The following is a 15,275-nucleotide window of genomic DNA, read 5'->3' as shown; positions in this document are numbered from 1 at the left end:
GCCCAGAGTGCAGCTGCCACACAGGCTCCCGGAAGCAGGAGAAGCCACCCAGGGATTCTCCCCATTCCCTGTGATACACTTGCCTTTGAATCTTATTCCTCTCCTTTCCCCACTGTTCTTAATTCATATGCATTTAAGACTCTCTCGATCTGCATTCTTCCTTTAGGGCTTTGTTCTTAACAAAAAGAGTTGATAAGTTGCTCAAGGGTTTCCTTTGCTAGGCACCTTTTCATATCTTTAAAAGGTTTATTACTAAGTGATGTGTATCTGGGAGCTTAAAATTATGTAGTGCAGATTGAAAAGGGAAGGCCGAGCTTCTTAACTGATCCATCACCTGTTTGTATCTTAAAATATTGGCAATTATAAGCTGCAATAGTTGACTGTTGTCCAGTTTCACTGCCACATTCTGAAAGTCTTCTCTCCGTCACATCCATGGCTACACTACTGCAATCAGTGGTTCTGCACTAATGTAAACTCAGAGCAAAATTTGTCCCTTGTTGTTTGGCCCACACTGAGACAGCAGCAGGCAGGAGCAGAGGCAGCCAAAGCAGGAATTGCTGCACTGGGGCAAAGGGAGTGAGGGTGGTAAAATGCAACACAGCCAGGGCCATCCCTCCTCCCAATATCCTTCTGGACCCAGAACTGTGCAGAGGAAACCTCTTCTCCCTCTTCTGGGAGCAAATGGCTTTGGAGGAAAGCTGCAGAGCGAAGCCAGCCAGACACCCCAGCTGGCAGGGGCAGAAGCAGCCACAGCAGGGATCTCTGGACATCCAGAGGATGGTTCTACATTTTGACTTGACTGTCTCTGCCCTGTGCTGACTGGGTGTTTACTCTAACATGGCCTCTCCTCCTCCCCCTCCCTAACAGTCTATTCACCTCAACTTCACTCCACACTTGTCTCTCTTCTCCTCTGCTCCATCCCCTAAGTTCCCCTTCCCTTTTCCACTGAGCTGATCCCCTCAGCTCAGTGAGCCATTGGCTTGGGGGAACTTTGATTTGACTTTGATCCCCTTCCAACTAAACCTACACACCCCTTCAAAAGAGTCATGGAACTAACATGCCATTTGCTGCCTTCACATTGCTTGTGTGTTAGACCCCCTATACTGTGTCTGTCTTATTTGTTTAGATTTCAAGTGCTTTGAGGTTACTTCTCTGTGTTTGCACAGTGCAATGGGGCCCTGATCTTCACTGGCTCATAAGCAGTACCATAATAAAAATTATTAATAATAATACTTAATAATAGTTTAATTTGACAAGGACTAGTAATGGAAGTTTCCTGTACAGCCCCAGTGAACTGGTACAAACAGCTTAGTTTCACAGTGGACAATAGTATATTAGAAGTTCCTTCTTCCATCTCTCCCGGTCCCCCTACACGTGAATTGTTTTACAGTAAAAGTCACCTTGATGGGTTTTCTCCAGCAATCCAAGAGAAGCACAAGCATCGAGCAGTCTTTCTGTTCCACACACAGAGGCTTCTATCTTATTGGCAACATCCACAGCCTTCAGTATACATTTATCTTTCAGAAGATCAAACACTTTCAGTTTAGAGGCCACAAACAAAGCCTGTATATATGAAATATGCATTAGTGAGTTAAATTAAAAATTACTACAACTAAAAAAATAACACACATTTGTTTTAAAACAAAAGTATAAACATTCTGGAAAGCTTTCCAGGGGTATGAATTAAGTTCAGAGTATAGTAGTTGTGTGAAGGCAAAACCATGCCATAAAGAACTTAAGAACTGCTTGAGTCTGTTGAATTTTTTTCTGCAAAAAATTTCACTTCAGCCCTGTTACTTCTAGGACAGTTTGTTCCTGGCATCAAACGAGAGATGTCAGCATCTTTGCCATGGTAACAATGTTAGGTGAAAAAAAATTACTGGTTAAAGCTTGAAAGAACCTGGTTTTGTGCCTTAGACTCTTATTCATCAGGATACTTAAGCACATGACTAGATTTAAGCATGCTTCATAAGGTTAGCATGTGTTTAAATATGCTTTGGAATTGGGGCCATAGAGAAAACACATCAAATCTAATTTGAGTTGATTTTCCTAAGAAAATAATTTGAAATTTCTTCAAAATGTACGTTTTTATTTTAATAGCTATAATTCATTCCATACTAATTTTCTAAAAACAAAACAAAAACAAAAAACCACAAGCACATATAGCTGTGTGCTTTGAACACCTTAACTAAACTTATACAGTACATGCTTGTATTGGAAAGGAATTTTCCTATTATGCAACAATATGCACCTTCATAGCTGAGATTAGGTTGCAATACTGTTCCTTCAATTAATAGTGTTTCTGAGGAACTATAAAAGAAAAAAAAAATCAACACAGAGTGGAGAGGGAAGAAAAGAGTTGAAACTGTTAAAAATCAGATGGAAAAATTGCAGCTGAAATTTATGGGTTTCATATTTGTGATTTTTATATTTAAAACGTTTGCTATTTTGGGGGTGAAGGTGGGATATACAATTGAGATGGTCTCCAAGATGCCACAAAAATTAACATGCCTTCCTAAATTTAACAATATGATTCTTGTTGTTAATGCATGTTCCAAATCATTACTGCATTCAAAAATGTACACTGTTTTGTAAAAAATGTTATTAGGTTTAACCAGAGAGAGGGAAAGGTTCTGGTGAGCACAGCAGGTGTTTAAACAGTTTCTTTGTAGTAGTGGAAGATGATTAATGGCCAGCTCAAGGCCTCTGAGTTGTAAGTCAGCACTGAAAATTAGGTCATTGGCATAATGTTAGCAAATAGAGATGGTATTTATATCATAATAGCACCCAAAGGTCCCATTCGAGATGTGTTGGGTCCTGTATAGCTACAGAGGAACCAAACCAAACCAAATTTAAGCCTGAACTTTCATTGACCTCACTGAGTGCAGGACCAAGCAAAAAGTTCCTGGACATCATTTTAATAAAGATGATTATTAGGTTTTTCTTGCTTGTAGTTGATTTTAGCCTGCATTGTGAGGGCTCTGAACCCACGTAAAGGTCAAATTAAATTGAATTTAATTACAGTTTAGCTGTTAGTTTTCATTGTACTTTCAGTCTTCAAAGCATTTTACAAACTGACTAGCTTCACAACATTATTGTCTCCATTTTACAGAAGGGGCAGTGCAGGCAGACATAGGATGAGATTTGCCCAAGGTCACAGAGTAAGTGTCAAAATTGGGATTAGACTTTAACAATCCAATCCTGTGCCCACTGAAGTCAACAACAACCTCCCATTATCTTCAGTGGGGCCAGGATTTCACCCTAGGAGTTTCTGGTTCAGAGTTTTGTGAAGAGATCACATATCTCTCTGTTTCTAATTAGAATACTTGGCATTTATTTCATCTTCTCTTTCTTCACTGCTGTCACCTTTTCTTTAGCTGCACTAGTCTGGCTCTGAACAGGAAACCTGGCAGTGATTCAAAATTATCCATTAGTTGGTTTCCAGGCACAGTTGACTGCTAGAGTGCACATGAATATTAGCTTCTATGCACATGTCTTCATGAAGGTCCAACACAAGTTACTGCATTGTGATCATCAGCTACAGCCCTGGTTCACATACAAGAGATTCTTAGAGAAGTATTTCAGTGAAAAGTAGAGATAAAACACAAAATCTGAGCAATCAAGAGAAGGCGGTTCTTACAGGAACCTACAATACAAATACATGAAAGGATAAAGGATTGAGGTAGAGCACAATAGACATTACATATACATATATATAAAAATATGTATTTTAAATGGGGGCATTTTGAAGTGTTTCCTCTGCAGAAATTAACAGGGAGCATTCACTAAAAAAAAGTTACGTAGAAAGTTCAATTGCCCTCTGAAGTGTTATTGTGCCAAACATGGAGGTTAAATTCAAATATTACAATGAAAAAGGATCTTAATATTACTTCAAGTGCAAATCTCAACACAGCCTTAGGAGAAGAGTCACTATGGACATATATTTCTCTCACCATTTATGTTGTTTTAGATAATATTTCTGATTACTATGAAATAAATGTTACTTTGTGAATGGTCTTACATCCTTTCTCAATAAACGTTACAAGTACATATAATATTTTAACAGTTATGTAATCAGCTCTTTCCTCTTATATACATGTCCCTGTCCCATCGGGATCCTTGCCCCTCCTCTCTCCCACCTTTGTTCCCCCACTTTCTGAAATCAATAGGAGATACAGGTGCTCAGCATGTATTAGGATCAGATCTGAAGTAAAATGCACTAGCGAATTTATTCAGTGGCATTCTAGGTCTATGTTTCAGTGGGGCATTGCCACTTGCTTTAAATCTAAGGGTGCTAATTATTAAGGGCACTTCTTAAGATGTCCCTCCATGCTGCTGCCTAAGTTCCCTCTAAGCTGCGTGGCCACACAGCAACCTATTCAGTGCCACGCAGGCTCTCAGGGCCAGCCCTGGACCTGCCATGGCCCGGAGGAAAGGCGCCCCTCCCCAGCCCAGTCCAGGACCTGCCATGGCCAGGGGCAGAACCGCCCCTCCCCGGCCCGGGGGAAAGGCGGCCGTCCCCCGGCCCCAAGCCCAGCCCTGGACCTGCTGCGGCCAGGGGGAGAGGCGCCCCTCCCCTGGGCCCAACCAAGCCCTGGCCCGGAGCTACCACAGGAAGAGGCGCCTCTTCCCCCCAGCCGAGGTGCTGCTGCGGGGAGAGAGAGCTGTGGGGAGTCACACATCACCTCCATATTGGGTGCACATAACAAAATTCATTCTGCATATGCGTGGGAAAAATTAGAGGGAACATTGGCTGCTGCTTTGGAATGTCATAACAAAATATGCACAGACAGTATTTGCATCACTAAAAGGTACTTTTCAAAATGCCCCTAGGCATTCTGCTAGCCCAGTGCAGTAAATCCCTGAGGCTACTGTTGTTTTGGAGCCTCTTACTGGAATGTGCGCTGGTACGACAGCCTGGGTCACTGGTGCAGCTGCTGAAAGATGCCATTCTCTTGCATAACACACATAGAATCAGAATGAATATTAAAGTAAAATAAATACATTTGATCATTTGTTTGAATGGGGCTGTTCCCCATACACATGCACAGTGTTGTAGTACTGCTTTATTGTTAGAACCTCCAAACTACACAGAAATGTTTAAAAATACAAATTTGATTTGTATTAGCTCACCAGTGCAGAGAAGATAAAATCAAGGAGCGGTATTTTTGTTTTTTTTACCTTTGAAGCTCTGAAGCCATCCATAAGTTCTACAATTTTTGATGGGAATTTAGCTGGATATTCCATCACTCCACTCTGATTTTCCACAGCCACTGTACAAACAGGCTTGATGCTACCACTGTTTACTGGCGTATGAATGGCTCCTGAGTGGGGCACCCCATTCCTCTCTAATTTGTTAGCACTTTTATGCTGCATGGGATTTGAAGAGTCACTCTCTCCATCACTGAGGTTCTCAAAAGTCTCGACAGAGGGGATAGAGTCATGCTTGACATGCTGTATGGTATGTTTGAGGGGTGGATAATACAACTCCGCTAACTTTTTGCAGAAGTGATTCAGAGGAAAGCCCACCACGTTCAAGAAGTCTCCATGAACATATTCCACTAACATTCCACCAAAGGCCTGGATTCCATAACCACCAGCTTTGTCCCTGCGGGGGGGAAAATACAGACATTTAGTTAAGACAATGGTTAAGAGTGAATGTGGGGATGGAGGAAAGGAGTAACCACTTAGTACTGATTGTAAATCCAGGTGTATGAACATGTTTTATAAGAATGGAAATGGCAGAACTTTGCCTTGATTGAACTAGTGTGTTAAAGCTAGAGATGGATTAAACTAACTTGTGACGGTCCTGGTTCAACACTGCAGCTTTGGAATCACAACAGTAATGCCTGCTCTTTCACTACATAACACTAGATAATTGAGTTCAAATGAGAAAGCCATCGTTACCCACTAGTCCATATTCAACCCTGGTGTAACTCTGTCAGGGCCGGTGCAAGGATATTTTGCGCCCTAAGCGAAACTTCCGCCCCGCACATCGGTTCATTGCGGGGCAAATCCCAACAAGCCTTTATAGACCCCAGGGGCCAGCCTGCCCAGGAGCCAACCACGCCCAGGGGCTGCTCCCCAGACCAGGTTCCCCCCTCCCTGCCCCCTGAACTCCCCTGGAGGGTGCATAACCCTCCCATGATCCCTCCCCTCCCCACCCCGGCGGCCCCCGCCCCAAGTCCACTCATTGGCTTTGCCGGGCTTGGGCCGCTGCAGCAGCTCGGCAGGGAGAAGCCACCTTCCGGAGGCACCGGAGAGCCAGAGCATTGGCTTGCGGCAGCGGTGAGCCCCAGCCATGGAGGAGTCCGCGCGGCACAGGGGGGCAGCAGTCCTGCAAAGGCGGCAGCGCCGCTAGCGGGGAGCAGCCGCACCCCTGACCCCTCCTGCTCAGGCTGCGGCCAGCGCCCCTCCCCCCCCCCCCCGCGGGGGCTCCTGCAGTGGATGCATGCGGGCAGAGGACCCCGTGTGTCCCCCGGCTCCTCCCTCGCCGCGCTCAGGCTCTGCGGCTCCCGGGAGTGTGAGCTGCTGCCGTTGCTGCCCCTCCCAGAGCAGACTCAGGGCCCTGCACCCCGGTAGTGGCTCACATGCCCGGGAGACGCAGACCCCGAGCACAGCGAGGGGGGAAGCTGAGGGGCGCACGGGGGCCTCTGCCTGCATGCACCTGCTGCAGCCTGCAGGAGTCCCTGGGGAGGGCGCCAGGCTGCAGCCTGGGCAGGAGGGGCAAGGGGCGTGGCTGCTCCCTGCTAGCAGTGCCCTGCTGCCTTTGCAGGGCTCCTGCCCCCCTGTGCCGCACCGGCTCCTCCATGGCTGGGGCTCGCCGCCCCCGCAAGCCGACGCTCTGGCTCTCTGGTAGGCAGCTCCTCCCTGCCAAGCCAGGGCACCGCTTTTTGGCGCCCCCAGGGCCGTCCTTAGGATTTATGGGGCCCTATGCAGTATTATTAAACTGGTGCCCCTATGCCCGACGGCAGCCTGAGCTTGCAGCCTGGTGGGGGTGGAGGGACAAAGCAGAAAGAATAACAAGACGCCCGGCCCACCTCACGGTGGCGGAGAGTCACAATTCCCCGCAGAGATCCCTGTACCCTCTCCCTCACGCAGAATGGACATGCAGAAGGTACCTAATTAAAAGCACTAAATTTGGGAATAAAAAATGTCAGTCATAGGTTTGATATGCCCTGAAGTTTGTCAGACATTTATTTGCAAAAACTTGGTAGTAAGGGTGAGTCAGCTGTCTTGCTGAATACAGCCTTAAATATTATGGAATACATGATGCAGCTCTTCTCTATTTTACATTTTCTTAATCAGTATTTCTAAGCTGATTTTATATTTTAAATGTACTCTTAAACCTTCATAAAGTAATCATTCCAGATTACTACATATTTAACTCACTGAAACAGATATTATTTTAAATTAATCAGTTACAGAGGTTTAGTGTGTTCATAACAATGTTCATTTCTTTTAGAAAAAGGAACACTAATTTACTGTGTGTGATCTCCATAACAATACACATGTTTATGAAATTTCACCAACTTTAAAAAATATGTTTCCAAAGATTTTAGGCATAACAAAGGATTTTATATCTTACTAAGGTACTGATTTTGCTTAAAACTAGTTCATCAGATAGTCAGAAGTAAAGAAAGGGAAACTCTTTGTCCAGCTATCTGGGAGCAAGGGGCTGTTGTCCGTTTAAGGGCTCTCTTCAATGGGGGTAGGGGGAGAGGGGGTGAAGGGAGAAATGGATGAACAGAAAGGACTGGAAGACTTTGGAAGTAAGTTTTTTTACTATAGTAATTTAAAATGTGTATTTTAGATAAGGGAGGTCTTTTGAAGGATTTATTTAAAAAACCATGTCTGAAGATCCAAGCATTTAAGGCTAAAGATGATTGTGCATCTAAAAATCTATGCAAGGATTTTTTAGAGATGTGATTTTATAATCTTCACCAACTCACTAATGAAATATTTTTAAAGCAAATTTTAAACTAAGATACTGTAGACTGACATGTCCTGAGTAAATATGACAGTCATGCACAACTGTTTTTGTCAGTACATTCAGAAACTGACAGTATATACCTGGGGGTTGGCAAATGCCTGTTAAGTGGCTTCATTACCCCTTGAATGGCTCTTTAACAGTTTCAGTGTTGTGCTAATAGGTCTGGCAGGCTGGAGGCTTTTTCTCTTTTAACTACTAGATCCCCTTCCCAGGAAGACTAAGGGTATGTCTACACTACGAAATTAGGTCGAATTAATAGAAGCCAGTTTTATAGAAATTGGTTGTATACAGCCGATTGTGTGTGTCCCCACATAAAATGCTCTAAGTGCTCTAGTCGGCGGACCGCGTCCACAGGACCGAGGCTAGCGTCGACTTCCGGAGCATTGCACTATGGGTAGCTATCCCACAGTTCCCGTAGTCTCCGCCGCCCATTGGAATTCTGGGTTGAGATCCCAATGCCCAAATGATGCAAAACAGTGTCGCGGGGGGTTCTGGGTACATGTCGTCAGGCCCCTCCCCCTCCGTCAGAGCAACGGCAGACAATAGATTCGCGCCTTTTTACCTGGGTTACCTGTGCAGACAACATACCACGGCAAGCACGGAGCCCGCTCAGCTCAGCTCACCGTCACCATATGTCATCTGGGTGCCGGCAGACGTCGGATTGCATTGCTACACAGCAGCAGCAGCTAACTGCCTTTTGGCGGTAGACGGTGCAGCATGACTGGTAGCCTTCATCGGCGATCTGGGTGCTGGCAGCCATGGGGCTGCATTACACCAGCCCCTTGCCTTTTGGCAGTAGATGGTGTATTACGACTGGTAACCGTCGTCATCGTACAGCAGTGGCTGGAACTCTGTATGTCCCCCAGTCCCCCATCCCCCCAGTCATATTCTGCTGCCTTCACAATGACGATGATGACTATCAGTCGTAGTTACCTATTACAAGTTGGATCATCGCACATTAGCAGAGTCTTCCCTGAGCAGCAGATCGTGCAATAGGCCTGAAGGCCATCGTCATCATACAGGAAAAATGTGGCTATCAGTCTTAGTACACTAACTGCCAAGCGCCCAGTATTTGCTGCCAAGCACCCAGAAGATGCCGAGGGCTATCAGTCATGCTGCACCGTCGTCTTAAGATGTAAAAAATAGATTTGTTCTGTATTCATTTGCTTCCCCCTCCCTCCGTCAAATCAACGGCCTGCTAAACCCAGGCTTTTGAGTTCAATCTTTGGGGGGGGCCATTCTGTGTGACAGTTGTTTGTGTTTCTCCCTGATGCACAGCCACCTTTGTTGATTTTAATTCCCTGTACCTGTACGCCATGACGTCACTCGCCCCTCCCTCCCTCCTTCCCCTGGTCCGTCAGATACTAGTTTCGCGCCTTTTTTCAGACCAGACGCCATAGCTAGCACTGGGATCATGGAGCCCGCTCAGATCACCGTGGCAATTATGAGCACTATGAACACCACGCGCATTGTCCTGGAGTATATGCAGAGCCAGAACATGCCAAAGCAAAACCAGGACCAGCCGAGGAGGCGATTGCAGCGTGGCGATGAGAGTGATGAGGAAATTGACATGGACATAGACCTCTCACAAGGCACAGGCCCCAGCAATGTGGAAATCATGGTGTTACTGGGGCAGGTTCATGCCGTGGAACGCCGATTCTAGGCCCGGGAAACAAGCACAGACTGGTGGGACCGCATCGTGCTGCAGGTGTGGGACGATTCCCAGTGGCTGCGAAACTTTCGCATGCGTAAGGGCACTTTCATGGAACTTTGTGACTTGCTTTCCCCTGCCCTGAAGCGCCAGAATACCAGGATGAGAGCAGCCCTCACAGTTGAGAAGCGAGTGGCGATAGCCCTGTGGAAGCTTGCAACGCCAGACAGCTACCAGTCAGTCGGGAATCAATTTGGAGTGGGCAAATCTACTGTGGGGGCTGCTGTGATCCAAGTTGCCAGGGCAATGAAAGACCTGGTGATATGAAGGGTAGTGACTCTGGGAAACGTGCAGTCCATAGTGGATGGCTTTGCTGCAATGGGATTCCCAAACTGTGGTGGGGCCATAGACGGAACCCATATCCCTATCTTGGCACCGGAGCACCAAGCCACCGAGTACATAAACCGCAAGGGGTATTTTTCAATGCTGCTGCAAGCCCTGGTGGATCACAAGGGACGTTTCACCAACATCAACGTGGGATGGCCGGGAAAGGTACATGATGCTCGCGTCTTCAGGCACTCTGCTCTGTTTCGAAAGCTGGAGGAAGGGACTTTCTTCCCGGACCAGAAAATAACCGTTGGGGATGTTGAAATGCCTATCGTGATCCTTGGGGACCCAGCCTACCCCTTAATGCCATGGCTCATGAAGCCGTACACAGGCAGCCTGGACAGGAGTCAGGAGCTGTTCAACTACAGGCTGAGCAAGTGCCGAATGGTGGTGGAATGTGCATTTGGACGTTTAAAAGCGCGCTGGTGCAGCTTACTGACTCGCTCAGACCTTAGCGAAAAGAATATCCCCATTGTTATTGCTGCTTGCTGTGCGCTCCACAATATCTGTGAGAGTAAGGGGGAGACATTTATGGCGGGGTGGGAGGTTGAGGCAAATCGCCTGGCCGCTGATTACGCGCAGCCAGACACCAGGGCGGTTAGAGGAGCACAGCAGGGCACGGTGCGCATCAGAGAAGCTTTGAAAACGAGTTTTGTGACTGGCCAGGCTACGGTGTGAAACTTCTGTTTGTTTCTCCTTGATGAACCCTCCGCCCACCCCCCACCAGGTTCACTCTACTTCCCTGTAAGCCAACCACCACACCCTCCCCTTCCCCCTTCGAGCACCGCTTGCAGAGGCAATAAAGTCATTGTTACTTCACATTCATGCATTCTTTATTAATTCATCACACAACTAGGGGGATAATTGCAAAGGTAGCCCGGGATGGGTGGGGGAGGAGGGAAGGAAAAGGACACACTGCAGTTTAAAACTTTAACTCTTATTGAAGGCCAGCCTTCTGATGCTAGGGCAATCATCTGGGGTGGAGTGACTGGGTGGCCGGAGGCCCCCCCACCGTGTTCTTGGGCGTCTGGGTGAGGAGGCTATGGAACTTGGGGAGGAGGGCTGTTGGTTACACAGGGGCTGTAGCGGCAGTCTCTGCTCCTGCTGCCTTTCCTGCAGCTCAACCATACGCTGGAGCATATCAGTTTGATGCTCCAGCAGCCGGAGCATTGACTCTTGCCTTCTGTCTGCAAGCTGACGCCACCTATCATCTTCAGCCCGCAACTTGCTCTGTTCATCCCGCGATTCAGCACGCCACCTCTCCTCTCGTTCATACTGTGCTTTTCTGTAATCAGTCATTGACTGCCTCCATGCATTCTGCTGTGCTCTGTCAGCATGGGAGGACATCTGTAGCTCTGTGAACATGTCATCACGCGTCCTACGTTTTCTCTTTCTAATCTTCACTAGCCTCTGTGAAGGAGAAACATTTGCAGCTGGTGGAGGAGAAGGGAGAGGTGGTTAAAAAAGACACATTTTAGAGAACAATGGGTACACTCTTTCACGTTAAATTTTGCTGTTCACATTACACAGCACATGTGCTTTCGTTACAAGGTCGCATTTTTCCTCTTATATTGAGGGCCTGCCGGTTTGGTGTGAGAGATCACTCACGCAGTGCCAGGCCACAGATTTCAGCTTGCAGGCAGCCATGGTAAGCCACAGTCTTTTGGCTTTTTTAACCTTCTTAACATGTGGGAATGGTTTCAAACAGTAGTGCTCTCATTTCCCATACCAAGCACCCGTTGGGTTGGCCATTTAAAATGGGTTTGCAATGTAAAAGGAGGGGCTGCGGTTTCAGGGTTAACATGCAGCACAAACCCAACTAACTCCCCTCCCCCACACACCCAATTCTCTGGGATGATCACTTCACCCCTCCCCCCCCACTGCGTGGCTAACAGCGGGGAATATTTCTGTTCAGCAGAGCAGGAACGGGCACCTCTGAATGTCCCCTTAATAAAATTGCCCCATTTCAACCAGGTGACCGTGAATGATATCACTCTCCTGAGGATAACAAAGAGCGATAAGGAATGGATGTTGTCTGCATGCCAGCAAACACCGGGACCATACGCTGCCATGCTTTGTTATGCAATGATTCCAGACTACGTGCTACTGGCCTGGCGTGGTAAAGTGTCCTACCATGGCGGACGGGATAAGGCAGCCCTCCCCAGAAACCTATTGCAAAGGCTTTGGGAGTACATGAAGGAGAGCTTTCTGGAGATGTCCCTGGAGGATTTCCGCTCCATCCCCATACACGTTAACAGACTTTTCCAGTAGCTGTACTGGCCGCGATTGCCAGGGCAAATTAATCATTAATCATTAAACACGCTTGCTTTTAAACCATGCGTAATATTTACAAAGGTACACTCACCAGAGGTCCCCTGTGTGCCCTCAGGGTCTGGGAGCACGCCTTGGGTGAGTTCGGGGGTTACTGGTTCCAGGTCCAGGGTGATAAACATATCCTGGCTGTTGGGGAAACCGGTTTCTCCGCTTCCTTGCGGCTGTGAGCTATCTACATTTGCTCCATCCTCCTCTTCCGAACCCTCTTCCCTGTGTGTTTCTCCAGTGAGGGAGTCATAGCACACGGTTGGGGGAGTGGTGGCTGCACCCCCTAGAATGGCATGCAGCTCCGCGTAGAAGCGGCATGTTTGCGGCTCTGCCCCGGACCTTCCGTTTGCTTCTCTGGCTTTGTGGTAGGCTTGCCTTAGCTCCTTAATTTTCACGCGGCACTGCTGTGCGTCCCTGTTATGGCCTCTGTCCTTCATGGCCTTGGAGACCTTTTCTAATATTTTGCCATTTCGTTTACTGCTTTGGAGTTCAGCCAGCAGTGATTCGTCTCCCCATATGGCGAGCAGATCCCATACCTCCCATTCTGTCCATGCTGGAGCTCTTTTGCGATCCTGGGACTCCATCATGGTTACCTGTGCTGATGAGCTCTGCGTGGTCACCTGTGCTCTCCACGCTGAACAAACAGGAAATGAAATTCAAACGTTCGCGGGGCTTTTCCTGTCTACCTGGCCAGTGCATCTGAGTTGAGAGTGCTGTCCAGAGCGGTCACAATGAAGCACTGTGGGATAGCTCCCGGAGGCCAATAACGTCGAATTCCGTCCACACTACCCCAATTCCGACCCCCTAAGGCCGATTTTATCGCTAATCCCCTCGTCAGAGGTGGAGTAAAGAAACCGGTTTAAAGGGCCCTTTAAGTCAAAAGAAAGGGCTTCGTCGTGTGAACGTGTCCAGGCTTAATTCGATTTAACGCGGCTAAAGTCGACCTAAACTCGTAGTGTAGACCAGGGCTCAGCCTGCAGGAAGGGTCAGAACAGGGATAGGAAAACCAGAAGGGTGGACACTAAGACCCAGTGGGCGCCCCCAACCACTTGGCGCCCTAGGCGACCGCCTAGTTCGCCTAGTGGTTGCACGGGCCCTGAACTCTGTAGAAATCAATGAGATCCTGGTCCAAGACTTTTTAGTAAGCAGACTAACCCTCCAGTAGTGTAATGCCATTCTGACTTTCACTAAGGTGACATGCATGAGCTATGTTGTGGCCACCCACAGCAAGCACATTATTTTGCTAGGGAAGATCTGATAAAAAGTCAGCACTGGAAGTCAGGAGAGAACCCCTTTCTAGCATTTTACTTCAGTCCTCTCCCGCTGCAAGAGGTGCTGTCATACTTTCAACTACCAAGGTTTACCCTTGGCATAAATTCACTGATCAACAACATATGCAGCAATGCTTTTAGCCTAGTGCCTCACCATCTGCCTGTACGTAACTGCACACAATGCCACATATTATTACTTATCCACTGTTTCTATTTGTAGAGTGAAAGGTTATATGCACTGACATGAGTTAAAATTCCCTCCCACTGGTTTCCTAATAATTGCTCCAGTGCTAAGCTTCAAGGAATTGGTAAATATTTACACTTTACACACATTCACAATGGCTTTTTTAGCTCTAGCAGTGAACTACCTTGTTGACATTTCAGACTAGATGAATTTACTGATATGTGGTGATCACAGACCTTTTTCTAAAGCAGTCTTTTAGGGTTATCAATTATGCAATAGCAGCAGACTACATCAATTCACCTACATTGGATCTTGCAACTAAGAAGAATGCCCTTGAGGGCCTTGACTTTTTAACCACTGTTAAACATCCTCTTTAAAAAAAAAAAAAAAAATGCAACTCACTAATGTCAGTGTTGTACCAAAACATGCTTCACTGACTGCCCTTGGATGTGATTCCTCCAGAGGTCAAGGGGAGCCATGTGCACATCCAATATGTTCTACAAGCAATGAAAAGGGATGCAGTATTGGACTGGAGCCAAATGGCTAACACAGCTTTGACAAGTACAGAGAGGCAGCAGGTCAACTGTCTTTTCATACAGAGACCAGATCCAACTTCAGAAACTTGATGGGTTAAGCCAGGTTCCAAATTAACTCTGGGTGAAAGGTTGACTTCAATAAAACTGTGCCTGCTTATGCAAGCTGTAACTTTGGCCTTTATTCTTTGAGAGTCTGGGGCTGAAACCCACAGGCTGTCCATGTGCCTATCTTTGCTATGGATTATAATTAAGCACAGAGTTTGAAAAATCCGCTCTCCTACGCTCCGGTGGTAGGTAGGAAGCTTTTCTTGGCAAGTGTGATGCTAGGACGAGAAAGTGCCAAGGGTGCAAACTAAGCTTTCATTTAAGGAGTTAAATATCTAGCCCTGGTGGTTACAATGATAACTTTACAAATATGAACCAAGCAGTGCTGTCCTCCTAGATAGGCAGGTGGAGAGACTGGCAGTTTGCCATGGCTTTTTCTGGCTTTAGCATTGAACTATTTCTTATAAAGTTTGCTCATGATACCAAGCTGGGAGGGGCTGGAAGTGCATTGGAGGAGAGGATTAGAATTCAAAATGATCTTGACAAACTGGAGAAATGGTCTGAAATAAATAGGATGAAATTCAATAAGGACAAAATGTAAAGTATTACAATTAGGAAGGAACAATCAATCAGTTGAACACTTACAAAATGGGAAATGACTGCCTAGGAAAGAGTACTGCGGAAAGGTTCTGGGGGGTATGGTGGATCACAAACTAAATATAAGTCAACATGTACCACTTTTGAAAAAAAAAGCGAACGTCATTCTGGGATGTAGTATCAGAAGTGTTGTATGCCAGACATGAGAAGTAATTCTACTCTACTCAGCACTGATAAGGCCTCAGCTGGAGTACTGTATCCAGTTCTGGGCACCACACTTCAGGAAAGA

General features: G+C 46.7%; 1 protein-coding gene across 2 annotated transcripts in view; it reads right to left on the bottom strand.

Moving 5' to 3' along the window:
• Positions 1-15,275, bottom strand: part of ASMTL (acetylserotonin O-methyltransferase like) — a 54,251-nt gene that overhangs the window by 19,276 nt on the left and 19,700 nt on the right. For both annotated transcript variants that reach the window (XM_065403374.1, XM_065403378.1), the window contains exons 7-8: positions 5,182-5,608; positions 1,401-1,563 (exon numbers count right to left, since the gene is read on the bottom strand). In XM_065403374.1, coding sequence (XP_065259446.1) covers positions 1,401-1,563; positions 5,182-5,608 — 590 coding nt within the window. The remainder of the gene's footprint in view (positions 1-1,400; positions 1,564-5,181; positions 5,609-15,275) is intronic.

This window comes from Emys orbicularis, chromosome 1, assembly GCF_028017835.1.
Source record: "Emys orbicularis isolate rEmyOrb1 chromosome 1, rEmyOrb1.hap1, whole genome shotgun sequence".
NCBI classification, from domain to species: domain Eukaryota; kingdom Metazoa; phylum Chordata; order Testudines; family Emydidae; genus Emys; species Emys orbicularis.
The sequence above is the reverse complement of the archived record's forward strand: the minus strand, read 5'-3'. Positions and strand labels throughout refer to the sequence as shown.